Consider the following 20274-nt stretch of genomic DNA (forward strand, 5'->3'; position numbering starts at 1 on the left):
GAAGACAGTAAGGGAAGATCGCATGAAAGGATTGTGGGAAGATGTGAGAAAGTAAAAATCTAAAATGGCCGACGGAAGGATGCGAGAGTCTGGAATAGCTCGGAAGAAGAAGGGATTTCTATAAGAGGATCGGCTTGCATTTCATTCCGTTTGGTATCAGGGGTATGGAAAAATTTACTGGTACGAGATCCACCGAGAAGAGTCAGGGAAACGATGGAAGCTGAAATTTAAGCGAAAGATCGACCGAGTTATGCAACTGTGTTAATGAAACATAATCGTGGGGGCGATGAGAGGGTGAGCTCGTTCTAGTGGGCTTATTTGATACGTGCAACGACCACGTCTGCATGAATGAGGAGTTAGATACGAATAGAGATCTGCAAGTTGTCCATGTGGACGCAGCAGACCACAAAGATGAGAACACAAAAGAGGTGACTCGTTTCCGTGCACCTGGGAATGAAGGCACTGGCGAAGAACTCGGGGCTTCAGATTATAGACACGTGCGGTGTAACCTGGCTCTCAGAGCACATAAACTAACTGGTATCGAGAGTGAAGGACGCGGCATTTTTAAGAGAGATAGGAAAGGAGGGGGATTCATGATATCGGATGATGTGATGTTCAGTTAGGGGACCTCTAGCTCAGTCAATATAGACGAAACCCTTCGGTTGGAAAGACCTGGGTTCGATTCCCGTCAGTGAAGTGATGAACCTTTATCTGGTCTCTATGGACGAAAGGTGAGTTAGCCGGTCTCATACGGAGGTAGGGTTTCTCTTCCCAAGAATAGGCAAGTGAACACACGCATCTACAGACACACCGGGAGGCAAAGGGTTAATCACCTTAGACGGTCGAGGAGTCCACAACTAAGAACGTCAGTAGTTCGTGAAAGCTTAAGAAGATGTCCACAGTCAGGCAGAAAGCGATGGCTCAACACTAGTCGACAATTTATCGAGCAGAATTAATAGCGAAGCCTCTGGTGTGAAGTGGAGTCCAGCAAGATCACGTGAGTAGCGGGGCGTTGTTACAGACCGAGTGGATCAGTTGATAGTGAGGAAGAAATGTGTGGTCAAATCAACTTGACGGGTGCCTAACCACGAGCAATTTTAATTATTGGGTAGCAGTAGAATCTCACGAGAGGAACGAAAATGAGTTTATTGAGCTGTTGCGGGACGACTTCCTCAAGCAGCATGTGAAAGAAGGAACTCGAGGTCAAAGAGTGTTAGATCCGATTATAGTGTCAGAGGGCGTTTCAGTTAAAGACGTAACTATTCTGCCTCCGGTTGGTGACAGCGATCACGCGGAACTTCCCAAGTGACTAAATTCATCATGTTCCCTTCGGAAAAGGTTGCATGCTGAACTACAAAGCATAATGTCAGAGAGAATGGCAGGTTCGAGGTCATGGTATCGGTTGCTGGATGGGAAGGGCATCAAGAATGAGGCTGATGTGCAGTCTTAAAAAGTAAGAGATTCCCAACAACAACAACAACAACAACAAAAAAGATGTGGAAGGAATGCCAAGTCCATAAGTGTGCACAATTATGAAAGGCGCAAGACGGAAAGTCAAGTCTGAGTACGAAAAGAAACGGGCTCTGCGCGCTAAAGACAACCCACAAGAATTCTATCAACTGTAAGTAAAAGAATGAATATTCCTTTACTCACAGGCCAATATTGATATTCTCCCGTCTGATTGTGTGTGTTTTGCCAAGTGGACTGTGTCTGGACTCGCGTGCGACTATCGCTGGCGATCAACGAGGTTCTGTTACTTCGCCTGTTCTCTTCCTTCGATGTTCATCGTCGAACTTCTTCAGTTTGGCTGCAAATCCCCGTTAAGGCTTGGTTGATCACAGACCGTTTTCTGCGCTCCTCTTTCTTACCAACTACGTAAGTGAACAAAATCGAGATTGCGGACGTTTACAGCGTAAGTTCATCATCAGCATCCAAGAAATTAGGCTTTCTCCTTCATTCAAGACGTTGCTTTACCTCGTCTTTGTTAACCCTCTACAAATCCCTCCAACCAATGGGTGCCCCAAAAACCTTCCTAAAATATTTTTCATTACTGAACAGTAATTTGGTTGATTAAGGATCCATATCTCTCTCTCATGAATTCACTCGTCTCTTTCAAATAGACGTTCGGCATTTTCTAAAGTGCTTCCATTAATTTCCTTTCTCTCTTTTAAATTTTGTTAAAACGTTAATTGGCAGTTGAACTCGACTCACACAAGTTTTTCTTCCTCTTCATTCGTTCCTTCTATTGCTGCCGTCTTTCGAAAGCACTCTTTCCTCCTCCTAAGAGCGCAATCGACAGGTCGAACGTGTTACGTTTTTTTTTTTTTTTTTTGTCCATCCTCGCCGCCAATGCAGTATGTGTTGGTCTTTGAATCTCCGCACTGAACCTCAAACTAACACCGAAACAGAAATCCATCGGGGGAGGTGCAGGCTTTTGATTGTACTTTGATTTTTTTTTCTTTTTTGGCTAGCGTTATCGACGGTCACCTGGTCATCTACCCCCCCCCCTCCCCAAACGCACTACCTTTTTTCTAATTTTGACCGAACAATAAATTTTAAGATGTGCATCAGGACGCCAGTCACTGATCAAAGTTACTTCAATTTCAGAGAACCAATCAAGTGCCTAAAAGAGTTCTCGTGCATTGCATACGCTGCGCTGCTAACAGCTAAAACACCGATTCATCTAATGATCGAACCATACGCAGCTGCTTTTTTCTTTCTTACTGAGCAAAATAAAACAATTTGATCACCCTAAACATGCAAATAAAGAGATTTTTCTCGAGGGAAATTTTCCAAGTGCCGATCGTATTTCTTAAGCTAAAAGCAGTTCGCGAAATCTTCCCTTCTATCTGATGATGTATTCGCAGGGGTGGGCCCGTAATACACGAAATTCGACACCGCTCGTTGTTTGATAGGATTACAAGACAATCACCCCCCCCCCCCCCAGAAGCGAAAGAGGATGTGCTATTCCACTCTGCTACATCCTCAATTTGTCGTCCAGTGCGAAGCAACTCATTTCTACTCCAACGGAAATATTTCCCAGAATGCGCCATTCACCGATTTCTCCCTCAAATATCTTAAAATTAGTGAACATTTAATAGGAAGTGATTTCTAGAATAGAGAAATCATATTATGCTCTGCGATTCGCGTGTTATATTAACAGCCATGTTGGCTTCAGCTGATTTTGTTTCAAGAGTATCCAAACTTTATCTCCTTAGGGTGGTGGTAGTATCACACTTGAGATTCATGTAAGAATGGCCAAGCGAGTACTTCACGTCCCGCCTGAACAACCGACGAAAATGAGGGCAAAGAATCAATTTAAGAGCCGTAATATCGAAGAAAGGAAAACCAATGCGAAGTATTTTCGGTACACATTGCAACGAATGCAAGAGAATTAAAGCATTCACTCAGATATTAAAAAAATGCGCTCATTCCAATGAAATACCACCCAAGATGCCCAAATCCTAATATTCTGGGTTGTTCCCCACTGCCCCTCCCCTTCTTCGAATCTAAATGCCATTTTAATTTATTTTGACCATTATCTGTTTGAAGGGCACGCTTTTAGGCGATCTTCTCCATCGAATCGCACCACTAAAATGCGGCGAGTAAAGAAAAAAAATTACTGAATTAAGCTGTGAAGATTTTGCTGCGAAAGGGATCCTAAAAATGATTCGTCCTTTACGGAAGATGGGTGTTTATCGTGATTTCAATGCACGAATGTCCAACATGCAACAACAACGCACGCGCGCACACGCACACAAATATTTACAGAGGAAGACGTGAAGAGAAGGATGCACAACACCCGAGCAAGCTTTACACATAAATAAGGACCCCCCCACCCCGAGAATGTCTTACATGAATTCGAGCTGCACACAAATATGCACTCAGAAAGAAAGATTCGACGCGAAGAACTTATTTTGCAGCAGAAAGTGAATCGCAATCCAATCCCTTTCATCTTCATTGAAAAGAGCGCGCTAAGGAAGTGAGAAAAGTTCTCTCAGAAGTCGGATGTCGTAGAAAGTGGCGGCCCCTATCTTTGTTGATTTCTCTTCATTCGCCTCGTTCACTTTTTCTTGTTGGGAACGTGAAGAACAAGAAGAGTCGCACTTCAATTTGGAATCGCAGGGAGATCGCCCCCTGGTGGTTCACTGAACACAGAAAAGAGTGCAAAAGTACTTTCTGGACAAAACACATTCGCTCATCCCTGAAATTGCTTTTCTGACTCGGTAAGTTATGAGTGGTGACGTTTATCCCCCCCCCCCCCACATGGGATGTATTAAACGTTTCGTTTTGTATTCCGATCCTAATCCGGGAACGTTGTAATAATCAGCGGGAAATGAATCTCATTTAGAGAGAACCCCATCTGGACTGCAATCGCCCGAAACATGAGAAGACACACTCGTGTCATTTGAGAAACTTCGGGCCTTCAAACATGAGCTTCGAAATGCAACTGAACCAAATGCCGATTGATTTCTGTCCAAGCAAATGAGGATTGATTTTACATCTGCTGATTATGACTAAACATACACACGTGACCACAGTAATAAGATTTTTTACTAAGCAAATATTTCATCCTAAGTATCCAAGGACATTTTCAGTACAGTTAATGCAAACAATACTAGGAATTGACAGTTAGAGCTTACAATGGAATCCCTCTATGCGTGCAGTAGCATGTTATAGAAATAAATTAAAATATATCTGGAAAAAAAAAAAAATCCATCTCAGAAATTCGGCATCATTAGTAACCCGAGCACACCGATTCTGCTCCTCTGAAGAATCTCTAAACTATGAATTGGAAATAATCAAAAATATAGCCATGCTAAATGGATCCAATCTTAAAACAACTCAAACCATTCCGCATCAGTCACGCTTCCCCACACCTCAACCTAGACAAGAACAAGCCCGTAGGATTCCCATACCTTATGTCAAAGGCATCTCCGAACGTCTTTCAAAAAAGTATGAAGAAATACAAACTTGCCACTACATACAAACCCTTCAACCAGATCTATAACTTGTTACCTTCTCCTAAAGACAAACTCACCTCTGATGCTACATGGTGTGTACGAGGTTCCATGCTCCAATAAATTGTCTTACTATGGACAGACAGGTAGATCTGTTCAGAAACGCATCTCGGAACATCAAGACCACATCCGTCTTATCAAACCGCAAAAATCTGGCCTCGCACAACACGGAATTGAAAACCCAAACCATTGGAAGAAGACTAATCTTCTACATAGATCTTCATATAAACATGAACGTTTATATAAAGAAAGTGCTGAAGCCATACATCACAGACCAAATCTAAACCGTAATGACGTTCTTACTATCCCTAAAGTCTGGGAAATTGTCATCCTAAATTGTGTAAAATAATTTTTATATATGTTATCTCATTTTAAGGTAATATTGTTTTTCAGATATCTTTTAATTTATTTCTATAACACCCTCCTGCACGCATAATTGGATTCCATTGTAAGCATGCGCTCTAACTGTATGTTATTCCTAGTATTGTTCGAGTTAACTGTACTGACAATGTCATAAGATACTTGGTAAATATTTGGTCCTTAGTAAAAGATCTCATGACTGTATGTTTAGTCATGAATGCTTCACAGGTTTCATTATACAATAAAGCCCTATTCCTTCACTGGGAAATGACGGCGCAGAAGACAAACTGAAATTGAAACAGGGTAAGCTACGTGCCAGAATCTCTTTTTTTTTAAAAAGTGCACACTCGATAAATTCATTTCCACGTTTGCTAAACTAAAGGAAATTATCAAATCACGAGGTGCGCATAAAATTTATCAGAAAGCAAGCCATTCCTTACTACTTAATCAGCTAAGAGTTTCTAAACACGAACTGGCAACAAATATTTTAGAAATCACAGAATTAGAAGGGGGAATTATCTAGCACGTTAAATCAAGAATTGCTACTATTGATTATTAATGTCTCAAAAAATGCGGGAATCAAAGCATTTGAAAAAAGTAATAATAATCTACATAAAAAATACCTTACCTTGTTAAATCGATCCAACAAATTACCGACCGAAAACTGGGTTGTCAACTTATCTAACCGTCCGCTAACGACAGACGAATTAAATGTTCTAGAGGTCACAAGTTTGTCATTTCACCTAAATGCATTCCATGTTTAGATTTTATACACAACATTGAAAGAAACATCGGCCATCTGCCCAATATCGAAGCCAATACACTGCGTTTCGAAATTGCAAAAATAATCTATGATACCAAACTTTCTGACTTGAATACCCCTCCATCAGAATTGAAAGCTCCTTAAAACATAATTATCGCCAGAGCCGACAAGGGGGATATCACTGTTGTCCTAGATACTAATACTTATGACCGAAAAATTAATTTACTACTCCGAGATCGAAATACATACCCCCAACTTGATTATGATCCTACAAAAAGACAGCTCAAGAAACTGAACAAAGAAAAATACCAACAAATTACCGACCGAAAACTGTGTTGTCAACTTATCTAACCGTCCACTACGAAAGTGAACAAGCTCAAGAAACTGAACAAGCTACTAGATGAAACCATTTCCTTACATCAAGAAACAATAAAAAAAAAAACTAAGGACATACATGCCAGGCCTCCTAGATTATACGGTCTACCTAAACTCCACAAGAATAACGTTCCGCTCAGACCTGTCGTGGATTCTACTGGCAGCCCGACTTACAAATTATCAAGATATTTATCTAATCTTCTTCGTCCTCTCATAGGCTACTCAGCCTCATCAATTAAAAATTCCACAGAGTTTGCATGAAACCGTGCAAAAATAAAAGACATTCAGCTGTTGGGAACTGACATGCTAATTAGCTTCGACATTGTCTCCCTCTTCACTAATATTCCCCATAAGGAAACGATAGACTTGCTAACTCAGAAATTCCCATCCGACATTGTCGAATTATTCAAATTTGTTGCTATATCTGGATACTTCACCTGGAAAGAGAAAATTTACAAGCCACAGGAAGGAACGGCAATGGGTGTCCCTTATCACCGAACCTAGCCGACCTCTTTCTAGAACAACTGGAAGAAAACATTTTCACCTTTAATCCTAAACCAAAAATCTGGCTACGATACGTTGATGACGTCTTTGCTGTCTGGGGTCATTCTGAACAAGAACTACACTTATTCCTAGATAAAATCGACCTTCTTCATCCGCGCATGGAATTCACGCTCGAAAAAGAATCTCCACAGGGTATCTCCTTCCTGGATGTACAAATCCAAAGGAAAGAAGATGGTCCCGTCTCCACCTCTGTCTATCGAAAGCAGACTTTTTCAGGACGCTACATTCACAATTATTCTGTTCCACACAAGCGCGGATCTGCAGTCATAAAATATGGCTTAATCCCTCATTAGGAGGGCCCAACAAATCCTAAGGGACGGTTCGAGAAAAGGGGGAACCCCACACGAATAAATAAGTAAATTTTGTTCCCTCTCCATTGCCTCCTCGCTTACTTTGCACATACTATCGTTATCAGATGACATTCGCAAAATATTTGGCAACAGTAAAAATAAATAAATAAATAAAAAAACGCAGCTGTCTAGTACCGTATTTCTTTTGATATTCCAAATTTTGGTAATACAAACCTAAAACTTTGGTGTGTGTGTTTCTGCTGCCATTTCGAACAGCAGAACACACACACCGAAGTTTTAAGTTTCTATTATTAGAACGAGAAAGCAAAACAGAAAACTAATTATTTATTTTTGAAGCCCTGGAAATATTCTTTGGTTGTCGAATGGCCGCTTTTTTAAATAAGATTTCGAAAACGTAACCATAAGTCATGACAACACGTGTCGCCTTATTAAAAAGGGCAAGGACTTCGTACGTTTGCGAAAATACAGCAATGAAAATAAAGACGAAATTCAGAGTGAATCACGTGACAGGAAAGCGGTATTGTTAAAAGTCATTTGTCAACCAGGATTTGATCGTTGTTTTCGTAGCTGTTTGAGACCCATTAAAAGGAGAATATTAAAGTCCATTTAATCACTGTCATGTTCACGATAAGCATTACAATTCGCTTTTGAATAATATTAATGACCACAAAAGAATAATCGCCGCTTTACATTTTAATAACAACATCGCTCTTCACACACGGCAATTCTGAACTTCACGAAACCATCACAATCGCGACGCCATTCTCAGGAGGAAAATAATATTTTTAAAAAATATAAAAATTGCAGGTTTGATTTTTCAAATTACGAAAAGTAAAGAAAATAAAAGATGCAGAAGATGTGTTCGAAGTAAGTAATTCCAATAAAATAAACCTCTACGAGCCATTTTCAACTCCTCAATAAACATTCAACTGTCGGCTTATTAAAATGATATTTCGGATCATAAATAAATAAAACGCATTTGTTTAAAGCATTCGCTGTGAAACGAATCTGATACGAATATTATAACACGATGATACTCATCAGCATCGCGATCTTTTAAGATGTAGATGGTTATTAATTATTATTATTTTTTCTTTTCTCTCGTTTACTTTTGCAATGTTTTTCTAGAAACATTTCTATAACGCTACAAAGAGAACATTTTCTTATGCAAACAAAAGTGTCACTCACAGAACTGTCCCTTGAACGTATTTCAAGAAAACGTAACACAAATTAGCTTTTGTTGCGTTTCTTTAATGGCAGTTCATTCCATAATTGGAACACGTGGAGCTATTGATCGTCACGGCTTGACTTGACAAAAATTGGTGAATTAATCTCGCATCTTCGTAGCACAACCGAAAAGTGAAAGGACGACGCGCTCTTCTGCTGGAAAAGACACGAGTGGAGGGTCTCATCATCGCGCGAGGAGTTTTATTTGGATTTCTTCAGTTGAAGACGAATTAGCCAATCTCACTTGACACGCTCCGACAGAACAGGAGAACTTTACAGGGAAGATTAGTGCAGACGGTGAATTAGGTGGTAGAGCGGTCTCTCGAGGTAATTCTTCGGAGTCGACGTAGTGTCACAATTTTTTTTTTTTTTTTTTTTTTTGTAGCTTTGTAATAAACGCGTGTGAATCAACAGGGGGGTTCGCTACACAAGATTTTTTTCTCTTTTAAGAGCTACGCGACACAAATTAATCGACTAACAGAAACGATGTCACTTACCCGAATTCCGCAGCAGAAAGCGTTCTTAATAGCGCCAAAGCAAATGACGTGCGAATGCGACATGTTCGACGAGGGTCATAAAAAATTAACGACGTGATCCGCACGAGTTTCACTCTTGCGACTTCCCACAGCAAATGTGCGCACAATTGGGCGACATAACAAAACTGAAATTCGATTTCGACGTCCGATAAAGCGAAACTTTCCACGCCATGGCGAGTCCTAAGCTGCCAAAATCGCTTCTGTGACCTCGCAGCGTTTTAATGAGCGGTCTCTTCGCAGCCGCACGCAACCGTAGCACGCATACGTCACTACGCTTCTTCGCTATAGTGGGGCGTATCGCCTCACCTGGTTCCCGATCGTAACACCTGCCAAAAGCCCCCACCGACCTCGCAGGCGAGCAGATGTTCGGCGTACAGTGCGGCAACCTTCTCTTCCACGTGCTGGCTGTCTCTTTAAATGCCGTGACAAACCACGTGTCAGAAGTGTGATCCGCCGTGCACCTGGTCAGCATTTATTTATTTTAACTTCGCCTTATTGGCAATGTCACCGCTAACAAAACGAATTGGGCAAGTAATTTGCAGTTTTATGTCCGCGAATTAAAGAATCCGAAGAAGACCTTTAGCAGCGCACCTTCACATGCTGTAGATGTCCGTACGCATTCACAATAACAGAAGAGCGTTTCTATCTTACGTGCTTTTCAAATATCAGGTAACCGTTCTGAATGACGCATTTTCCAGTGTAGCTTGAAGTAGATTTTGAAAAAATACAGGACGCTGGAATGCCAAGAAGTTTATTATTATTATTATTTTTTTTAAACTGCATTGTTGGTTTACGGTTTGTTCTCAAGCTTATTCTCATCTCCCACGCGATTATTGCAACATCTTTCGAATTGAGAAGAGGCAGCCCACTTCGATATTGCAAGCAAAGTCAGTTCTCGTTCGAGCGGCAATTAACCACTGCAATTATGAACAGTTCTCACGCGACTCATCTACACACTGGTTTAATTTTCGGTGTGGTGTGTGTGTGAATATCACAAGGGAAAAAGTCGGGGTGGGAGTTCCCTTAAATCCCTCCTCTTCCCCAAAAGAATAATTTCTATCTACAGAATCCTCTCCCCCCCCAAAACGCTCTCTACCCACCTTTAATAATAATAGTATTATACATATAAAAAAACCGGGTTTTTCCAAATAATTCCCCACATTACTTTACCCCCACTTCCCCCAAAAATCCCTCCTCTATTAACAGCAGATGAAGGCACATCCCGGAATAAGAGACAGGAAACCCCATCTAACAAGGTGTGTCCAAAATGTCTCCCATTTTTTATTTTATTCTTCATCTACATTAGTTTTATAACACTTCAGTGATGCCCTAGAATTTTGGCTAAAGAGCCAATGACATTGTGAAAAAGAGGAACTCCAAAACGAAAGTAGGCTCTGTTAGCCTTTAAAATAATGCTTCATTTCAGAGGAGCAACGTGGGAATTTTCCCAGAAATAAAACGTATAATATATTTGTTTAAATTTATTTAAATAAATATTTATTTATTTTTTTTTTTTTTAAAGAACCCTAACTCTAGTGATTGTAAAATTCACCTTTTAAGACGACTGACGAAGTCGTACTAATGAGCTGCCGCAACACAGATGGTCAGGAAAGCCTCGGGTCATGTGAAGGTACCGAGGAAGGCTCGGGTTACAAAGTAAACAGTAACGAGAGACGGCAGAAACAACACACACACACACACACACACCCAAGAGAGAGAGAGAGAGAGAGAGAGAGATGAGTAGCTGCACGCGAGGGTTAATTTGTGTGACTGGACCATCCCCTCGTGTTTATTTATGCAGCAACATCTGCTCAGAATAGTTTGAAACGTCCATTAAAATCTTTCTGAACAGAACTCATTTATTTTCTCGTAATGATAATTTGGCCGTTTTTCATGTCCGTCGTCACCTTGTTTGACCGCTTTTCGAAAGTTTTGTTGACGTAATGAACGCACACGAGGCAGCTGACGAGTACACTCGGCGAGTCATCTGTGTGTGCACGCGCAAACATCACCACAGACTGTTGAAGTTATAAACCTTCCTTGCATATAGTTCTGCTCACAACAGAACTTCAACCCCCCCCCGTGACCATTCCCAAAACAGAAAAAACGGTCAGAAGAACACACGCAGTTTACAGAAATAATCCACGCTGGCCTCAGAACAACCCCCCCGCCCAAGGCAATCTCACTCATGACGGAACTTTTCTAAATTGAAAGTACAAACGAAGCCCATAATTTAAAAAAAAAAAAAAAAAAAAAAAAAAAAAAAAAAAAAAAAAAAAAAAAAAGCTTTAAATTAAAAACGTGAGATTTTTTCGTTGCCGACGGCAAGCGGTGCACGTGAACTTTAAAATATTCAAATCCTGCTCCCCATTTCCCTCGAAACGCGGGCTTTCTCAAGTACGGAATTTGCTCCACTGGGGTGAAGAGGTCAGTGAGAAGTATTTCACTTTCTTACATTCTGAAAGAAAAATTTTGAAGAAATGCAATTTGAAGCGAAAGATTTCCGAGCTCGAAACTACTCGACCAAACCACTAAAATGACCTTCGGGATGATTTTATTGAATTTTTTTTAATTTTTGTCAACGAAAGACTGAACCAGCCTCGTTTTTCATTTTGATAAAACAACGAAGGGAAAATAAAACGAAACAGAAAAAAACGCGTTTTGCTTTCTCAGCCCTTCGGTTTTCGGAACCCACGCTGGACATGCAGTGAGGACACAACTCGCTTTGGTAGAAGGATGGATGCGATGAATGAATGGAACGTGGTCGGAGTTTTTGCAGTGTAACAAGCGATGAATGCGAATTGAGCTACGCTGGCGGTGAAGCAAAAACGTTCTTGCAAGTCCCAGCATCCCTTTCTTCGTTTTTTAAAGCGAAGAAATCCATCAACAGCCGAATGCTCGCATCTACGAACCTGCTGATCTCAATTTCGATCCCCACGGGTCGAGAGGTCTCACTTCCCAAGGAAACCACCTTTCAGCAGACAGATTTAAAGGCCCCCCCCCCCGCCTGATCATTCACAGCGTGTTCGGTGTGTCTCAATGAGGCTCATTCCGACTTACGCACGTACTGCTCATTCAATGCTTTAGAGTCATCCACAGAAGCCCCCCCCCCCCCATCCTTATCCGCGATCTCTCTTGAATCAAGATGGACGGCCAACTTTTTTGACATAAAAAAACGTCGCGTTGTCGGAATGAGCTCGCCTTTCCCCTTCGCTCACGGAAAGCCATCTACGGAAATCCTTCCTGTCTGAAGACTCCCCAAATTGGGATCCTCCTCAAACTTGCCTAAGAATTCTCGATTCCGCTCAGAGGAAAGCATTTCGGTCGCGAGTATTCGATGAGTCCAAAAACAAGAAATAAAAACGCTTTCTCCTCCCCCCCTCCCCTTCTTAACCTAGTCTTTAATGACGCACTCTTATCATCAGAAGGAGGAGGAGGAGGAACGGGGACACTTTGTAGTCAAAGGATGTCACATGATCCGTTTTTATAAAACATGAAGAAACTTTTAAATGACAGTGCGGATCCTGCTGGTTTTCCTCCATCGACAAACACCTCGCGCTCAGTAATAGCACCTTATGTCAACCAAGAACGAGTCTGACAACTTTCGCGATGTGTGTGTCCTTGGAACGCACTTTAAAGACGGCAAAGAAACAAACCGAGGAAAATCTCGACCTGTTTGGGCTTCGCTTTCTGAGAACCAAAAACGTTCTTACCGAAAGACATTCGAAACGGAGAATAAGAAAGCGGTTTCTTGTCGGATAGAAAAGCCACGCGTGAGCGACAGAAGGAGAACCAATAACGAAAAGCAGACGAAGCTTAGAAGAATTAAACAGTTTGGTCTCAGGAGTGTGTTTCGGATCACCCAACCTTCCGTTCATCCAATGCACGAGACGTTTATAAACTTTCATGAACGTACATAAAAAAAAAAAAGGTAGCCGCATGTTGCGATGGTTTAATAAGTTCAGTTTCTGATGTTCTCGTTTTGTGTGCTTCAAACTAAAAACACGCAACGAAATTTCATACGTTAAAAGTAAGCATACCCCCCCCCACACACACACCCCCAGAGAGAGAGAGAGAGAGAGAGAGAGATGCTTATAGAATTGTCGATCCACTTTTACATATAAAACTGAAGACACCACGAAAATATTTCGGGTGTGCACAATCGCTCCAAAATCAGCAAATAATGGATTATTTACTTGAGCTTCGGAGCTACTTGAATCGCACGCGCCTCTTTCAATTGGCAACAGAAATCAATAGCGGGAACCAATGCATCATCACACGCCACCACTGCGACGACGTTCAAATGACACACGCATTCTCTCAGCCTCCGATTCCCGGTGCTGCACGAGCCCAAAAGGCTTACATTAAGCGAATGCGTGGACTTAACGGAAATGCTTATTTAAGACGTTCCCTCTGACGATCTGTCTGAAATTTGCAATTGCGTGAAATGTACGTTGGAAGGGATTATTTCTTTTGTTACAAGATTCGACCCGGGAACAAAAAAAAAAAAAGGTGGCGTATCGCAGTCGAGATCATCGCAGAGTGGTGGATGGAAATGTGGGTTGCAGATGAAGGGAAATATTGAAACTGATTGGACGGTTTATGAAAGCATTTCAGGTTGCCATTGGCAGGAATTCCAGGAGCACACTTGTTTTAAAATCGGCGCAGCCGACAAAGCACGTTGGGGTTTGCTGAATTTTGCATCGAAGAAAATTATTTCAATGTTTAAACAAATATCTCATTTGTTTTCCGGCAAGGTCTTCGCCCTTCAATTGCACAGTCATGTGACCCTGCACTTCCTCCCAGAAACACAAACACAATTAATTCAAATTCGCTTTACGTGCAAAAACTCGCACAGGAATTTTTGCTCGTTGATGAGGTGGTGGATGGAGCACGTGCGAAACAAAAACAAAAATCAACAATCAGTTGAGAGTAAAACAGGAGCACATAAATTCTTTTTTTTATACATAAATTCATTTGAAACGAAGAGGAACACAGAGTAAGACGCGAAGAGATGCTACCGCGTGTGTGTGTTCACGTTATCTGCATGATCAATACAAGTCACCCTCGCGAAGTGCAGCTGTGCTGATGATCTTTTCCCGAAATCCAAACTTGCTCGGAACACAACGCGCATGTGTTCTGCATGCGAGATTATTTTGTTGCTGGGCAACGCTGCAGAGAAAAACAAGACTCGGATTTGTTTCAGGAGGACCGGAAGTGCTATTTTAACTCACTTCTGAGTGTGGGCTTCGTTTTATACACAAAAGTGGAAAATCTCCATTGATCGGCATCGCGTGGTGGTTATGGCGGTCTGTTCTTCTCGATGAAGATGGAAAACCGAAGTAAACATCGGAAGGGTACAATGGGCAGAGCCATCATCTGCTGTACGTGGGATGCGAAGCGAAAACCGTTTTCGCGTTCTTCTTGTCTGGAAGCAAGCATGGAAATTCGCCGACACTCCCGCATGCACGAAGAACTTTCGGTTTGGTAATTCAGCTGCAAAGGTCGAACTACCGAACGTGAAAATATTTCTGTTTGCATTCAACATCCCGGAGGTGCTGGAAATTGTTGATGAGATTACACTTTGCTTTATTCGTCAAAGACACCGAGAATGCGGGGGGGGGGGTATACACTCAAATGAGAGGATTCCGGCTGATAAAAACAATAAAAAGAATTAAACTTTTTCAATCACGTAGCAGCATTTCTTTTCAGCAAAAAAAAAAAAAATCAGGGCGATTAAAAAAGAAACTAATGGAATATTGAGAGAGAGAGAAGAAGAATTAAAGGATCGACTTGGCTCCTTACGTACGCAGGTAAGGAGTCACAAATACGCGAGGATCGCAGTTACAAGACCTTCATCTGGTCAGAAAAAGAGGGAACTTCCGTGAGCTCGTCTGAACTTTTGCGTGTCGAACGACGGGTGCGATCCATGGGTTGTCTTATTGCATTCTGTTGCTAACAGAACTGCAGCAAGACAAGTCCTATTTCAAGTAACGCTCATCTTAGAGGGCTCTGGAGGATCAGCGGGATGTAGAGACGAAGACAAAACAAAACGAAATTAAGAAATCGAATGACTTGATGCGCACCTCGTCGACGAAAAGTCGGTAAGCTGATTCATTTCCGTTGTAAAGATGAGAAAATCTGGATGGAAGAAACAAGGGACGCTTTGAAAGCCACTTCAGACCTTCAGTAAGCAGGATGGCTTCACACCGCGTGTTAGATGAGTTTCACCAGAAAATTCCGAAATATCCACTCTAATCGCAATGGGATTCGAATCCACAGCCTGGCAACTGGGTTCGCGACCGCGTGGCCAACAAATGATACAAAAAGAACAATCCACTCCACTCCAATCCGGTCTTTCAAATTTCGTCTTCAGATCATTTTAAGCAAACAAAACATTGCATCTCTGAAAGCGTGGATGCGATTTGAATCCGAGTTGCGATCTGAAACTTCTGGTTCAATATTTTGGCTTTTCCGAGGATTAATTTCTACATCAAGTTCAGATGAGACATCAGCGTTTGTTGCTGAGACTCGGCAACACAAAAGGTTAAGAAGTGTTCGAGAGAAATCGACCCGAATAGGTTTCTCGGTTAAATGCATCGAGTTGGAGTAGAAAAGGCTTCCCATTTGGTAAGTTCAGTGGTGCAGAGCGAGACAATTGCGAGGGTATCGATCACCCCGATTGCCAGGCCATAAAACTATTATTCAATAATGATAGGACAGTGCGATATATTTTCGATGTCATCGGGATTGAAATGAACTGCTCTTCAATGTCCCTTACTTTGATAACGAGGATTCATGTCTCGTGCAAGGTTACACCAAAATGTAGGTCACTCTGCATAACTCTCCCTGGGACTGTTACGAGTTGTTCAAAGCTCAAAGAAATCTAATTACGGTCGAAAACAAGCGGCGTCACATACTGTATACGCTCACGTCTCAAGTCCATCGAAGCAAGTGATGGGCACTTCGTCATGGAGGAACTGTGGGTGGGTTCGAACTTCGCACTTTATTTTTTGGTGAATTTCATCGTCCAGTGCGAGGGTGCTTTAGTGAAGGTTCGAAGTGGCTTCATATCTTGTGGGCGGGACTCATAAGAACATTAATAGCGTTGAAAATAGGTTTCCTTCTGCAATATATTCTGGTGCAGTCTATCGTCGCGAGATCACCGAATATCAAAATATCCAACAGCTGCATTTTTTTTTTTTTTTTTTTGCTCATTTGATTGTTCCTCCACTTTTATAGTGGAGAGCGGAGTTTTAAGTTGAAATTATCAGTTTTAAAAAAAGCTTCTTTGTAAACAAATCTTTGTTATGTGGAACACATGACTGAGAAGAGGGGAGACTTAAACTGCCACATTATGCGGAAATTGAGTGCTCAAATGCTTCTTCGTGGCCAAACGATTCCCATCCGATAAACGAAGATTTAATTCGCCACCTTCAAAGCCACTTAAAATTCTTAAGCGTTTAACTTTACGAAGAAAAGCAGATCACCGCGGTAGCGATTTCAGTTCAGCGGGGAATTTTCTTCAGTAATCAACACAAATGAAATGCAGATTCACACACACGCGCTTGAAATGTGCAACTTAGAGAAGATTGCAAAATGTCGACCGCACTTACAACGTAAACGTCAGAGTGTTTGTGCGATGACTGCAGACCCGCTTTCGCCCTGGACCTTCGGGATGGCAAAGTCAAGATCTGTTTTCAACGACCAAGATTTTTTTTTTTTTTAGTCCTTTTGGGTGACTTAAGTTCCTGAGTGATTGTCGTTCAATTCATTCGCCATACTCGAGAATTGCTCGCGCGAACAGCACAGAAAAAGAAGTTCCCGACACTGATTTTGATAAGCGGAAAACTGTTTGCAACAAATTGTAACCCTTCTTTCATCCCGGTTAGTGATAAGACAATTCACTGAAACTTTGTTCAGAGAGAGAGAGAGAGAGAGAGAGAGAGAGAGCGCCCCCCCCATACGCGAAGTTGTGGTTTTCGATTTCTTTTTAAAGGGGATAATTATGGGAGCAAAAGGTAAGCTGATCTGCGTGAAGTGTTTGGAGACGTTTACATGTCCTTCAGAAATCTGAAGGCTTCTTCTAGACGGCATCTGCAGGAAGTGAATAAAGAAGAACCAAAAGAGGCGACTGTCAAATAAAAAAAAAAAAATTAGCTTTTGATAAAATGTGTTTCTTTTTATTCGGCAGCGCACGCCTCCCTCGTGTTCACGCCTGTCAACCACAAGGTTAAACTGCACGCTGCGCAATCAGAGAACAGCTTCTCTTCATTTTCACTCGGAGCCACTTCTTCGTTATCCACGAAATATTTTTTTTTCTTTTTCGTAGGAAGTTTTCACGTGAGGAAAGTCGTTGCCGTATTTAGCGATGCTCGCCTGGGGGCGCTTTTCCTTGTGTGCGCAATAAAGGTGTGTTCATTACTGCGAACTTCGTTTCTGCGTGAAGAAAAAGTCAAGTGTGAGATCAATTCACTTACGTGCTCCATGCTTAGAAAATAAGCAGCGATGTGAGTCAAGTCCTCCCTCATTCCAGTCCTACTAAGCGCAATAAAAAGGGAAAAACCTACTTCACTATTAATTTCCTCTTCTCTCTTTCCAAATAACAGAGCTTATTCATTTCTAGACGATTCGGGAATTTTATATTTTCCAAAAGAGAAAATCCGAAGGCTGTCAATTTTCAAACCACCAACCGACATTCACCTCTCATCCCATCTTCGATAAAACTCCTTTCTTATATTTTAAATTGCAATTCTAAGGAGCAGGACCCTGCAATATTATGCAACGAGGAGTTTTCTCTTCTCACCACTTCAGGAGTATCTTAAGACTATTTCGATTTTAAGCTCATATACAATAGTATCCACGTACGCTGAAGTAACCCTTCATTCCACCGGCATTTTCTTCTTCTTGGCGTCATTCAAATGATGCACAGCGTCACACTTAAAATACATACTTGAACCAAAACATACGTCAAAATTATTGGTCTGCAGTTCTCTAAAAAACTACCTTATTAGCAGACCACAAGCATTGCAACACTTCACTGTTGAATCGCTGGTAGTCTGCTGAGTTCTCTACGAGAGTCGGCAATTTCCTGTAAGAACCAAAGAGTGGATCGCAGTGCTTTCAATTCCTAATTCATATTTAAAAAGGCTCTCTCATAAGTGTACTCAAGTAAAAGACCGTACTAAAATTTACCATCTAAACGAATAGCATCCCGGTGTCCAAATTACCGAACAAAAGGATCCAATCAGTCAACATTGTCTTCAAAACTTCGCTTAAATTTCCGAGTGCACTTTTACAGCTAAGAATGAAACCCCCCCCCTTACCTACAGTGTATTCGTAAGCCACGTGAAACCTTATTAAGATTCTACATAATAAACTATCGAAGCAACAGGTTAAACAAACAAAAACACAAAATAATGTCCATTGAATTCCGGGGTGTTCCAATTCATACTTTGCGCGCGCTTCTTTCTTGGCCCTTAAAAAAGCCACAACAGAGAAAAGGAAAAGCGAAGAAATCTGATCGTCTTACCAACTTCAGTTGTTCCAGTTCGCCCAACCACGACCCCAGCAGCCTGTGCAGTTCCGCTGGATCTTCTGTTTCATGGTCGCTATCTAGCTCCGCATCGCTCGTGCTACTGTAGGTGCTGTCCTCCCCGTCCAACGACGACGCCCTGCAAGTAACACAATCACAATGAAAGATGGCTGCGATTAGAAGAATTTTACAAGTACTATACTGTATTTTTCTTTTTAAATGGCATCGTTAAGAATAAAAAAAAGGGGGGGGGGGCGGATGCGAAGGATTTTGGCCATGCAAGAGATTAAGGATTACTCCTTCACACGAGGAAGGAATCGTGAATGTGCTGGCAGATGCAAATACCTTAAAAGGTACGGAAAATTTAAAACTTCACACAGAAACTAATTAGAATTCGTGCAGCTACTGCAAAACACCCCGCAAAATTTGGAGGTCCAATTTGCTATTACGATAGCAAATTGAATCTAAATGCAGTTTAATTTGTTATGTCAATCCCAACCATAAAAAGCTGGGAGTTTTTATGTCACGCAAGTAGACTGAGGGTTAAATAATGTGGAAATGCTGCTCTATAGACCCCCAAACACGGAACTTTTACCAACACCATTTCAGGCTTCCGCTAAGCATGGTAGTGATGGTCACCACGGTCCTTATTGGAGGCCTGAAAAGTTGGTTGGAAAAACGGGCAGAAGACGCTATCAAACCAAGCAGGCATCTCCTGTGAACGGACAGACACGCATTTCATACTACTGACTATTGTAACATACGCATTTGGCAGAGCAATCCTAATAGCGCCGAATTGCTTTTTCTCTCGTCCAATTCTTGTGTTTCATCATCTTATCGGCATTCACTACACAAGAGAAAATAGTTCCAGTGTAAGCGGCAGAAATGTTTAAGCAGAAAAATGACATTTTTTCCCTCATCAAGGACGCACAGGCTCTCACAAAATATCTAACGACTTGTTATATTCAAGAAAGAGTTGGAAAAATCTGCATTTTATTTTCTCTGCAGTGCAAAATTAAAATTGAGAGCTGTGTTTGCGGAAATATCAAGTTAGTTCGCACCAGAGAACCAATCCAGACCTAAAGTGGTCGGAAACGCTGAGACGTGTCAGTCGGGAAAGTCTGCTTTCTGTTCAATTAAAACGTCGCCTGTTTTATTTTGAGATTAATTTTCAGTTTCGCATGATGTCACGACGAGCTTATTGGAAACAATCCAGACGTCCCTTTGGCAGCATCTGTGGGGGTTTCGTATCAAAAACAAAAAACACGGCGAGATTATACGTTCAGTTGGTGAAGATTCCTCCCCACTCCCAAAATTATTTTCGCTATTTATCGCAGCAAATTAGGCAGTGAATCATTAAGATGAAAGCCTCATTTTAATTACAGGGTTCGGTTCGGTTTGTTGTCCAGCGTTCAGTCATAAAAGGGAGCTGTAGATCGTCTTGAGATAGAAATACACTTCTCGCTGCCTAAGGCTTAGCCGATATTCAGGCCAAAAACAAATCGTTATAAATCGAGTCCTCTGTTAGCTTCAGCTTATGAATTTCACATCATATATAAACAATCCCCCCCCCCCCTCCACA

The 20274-nt window shown here is 41.5% G+C and overlaps 1 protein-coding gene across 2 annotated transcripts in view; it reads right to left on the reverse strand.

Annotated features, from left to right (window-relative positions):
* Positions 1 to 20274, reverse strand: part of LOC150100527 (uncharacterized) — a 551917-nt gene that overhangs the window by 452119 nt on the left and 79524 nt on the right. For both annotated transcript variants that reach the window (XM_090402464.1, XM_090402463.1), the window contains exon 2: positions 18690 to 18831. In XM_090402464.1, coding sequence (XP_090258590.1) covers positions 18690 to 18831 — 142 coding nt within the window. The remainder of the gene's footprint in view (positions 1 to 18689; positions 18832 to 20274) is intronic.

This window comes from Typopeltis vanoorti, chromosome 13 (genome assembly GCF_054136105.1).
Source record: "Typopeltis vanoorti isolate ZY-2024b chromosome 13, IOZ_Tvanoo_1.0, whole genome shotgun sequence".
Taxonomy (NCBI): domain Eukaryota; kingdom Metazoa; phylum Arthropoda; class Arachnida; order Uropygi; family Thelyphonidae; genus Typopeltis; species Typopeltis vanoorti.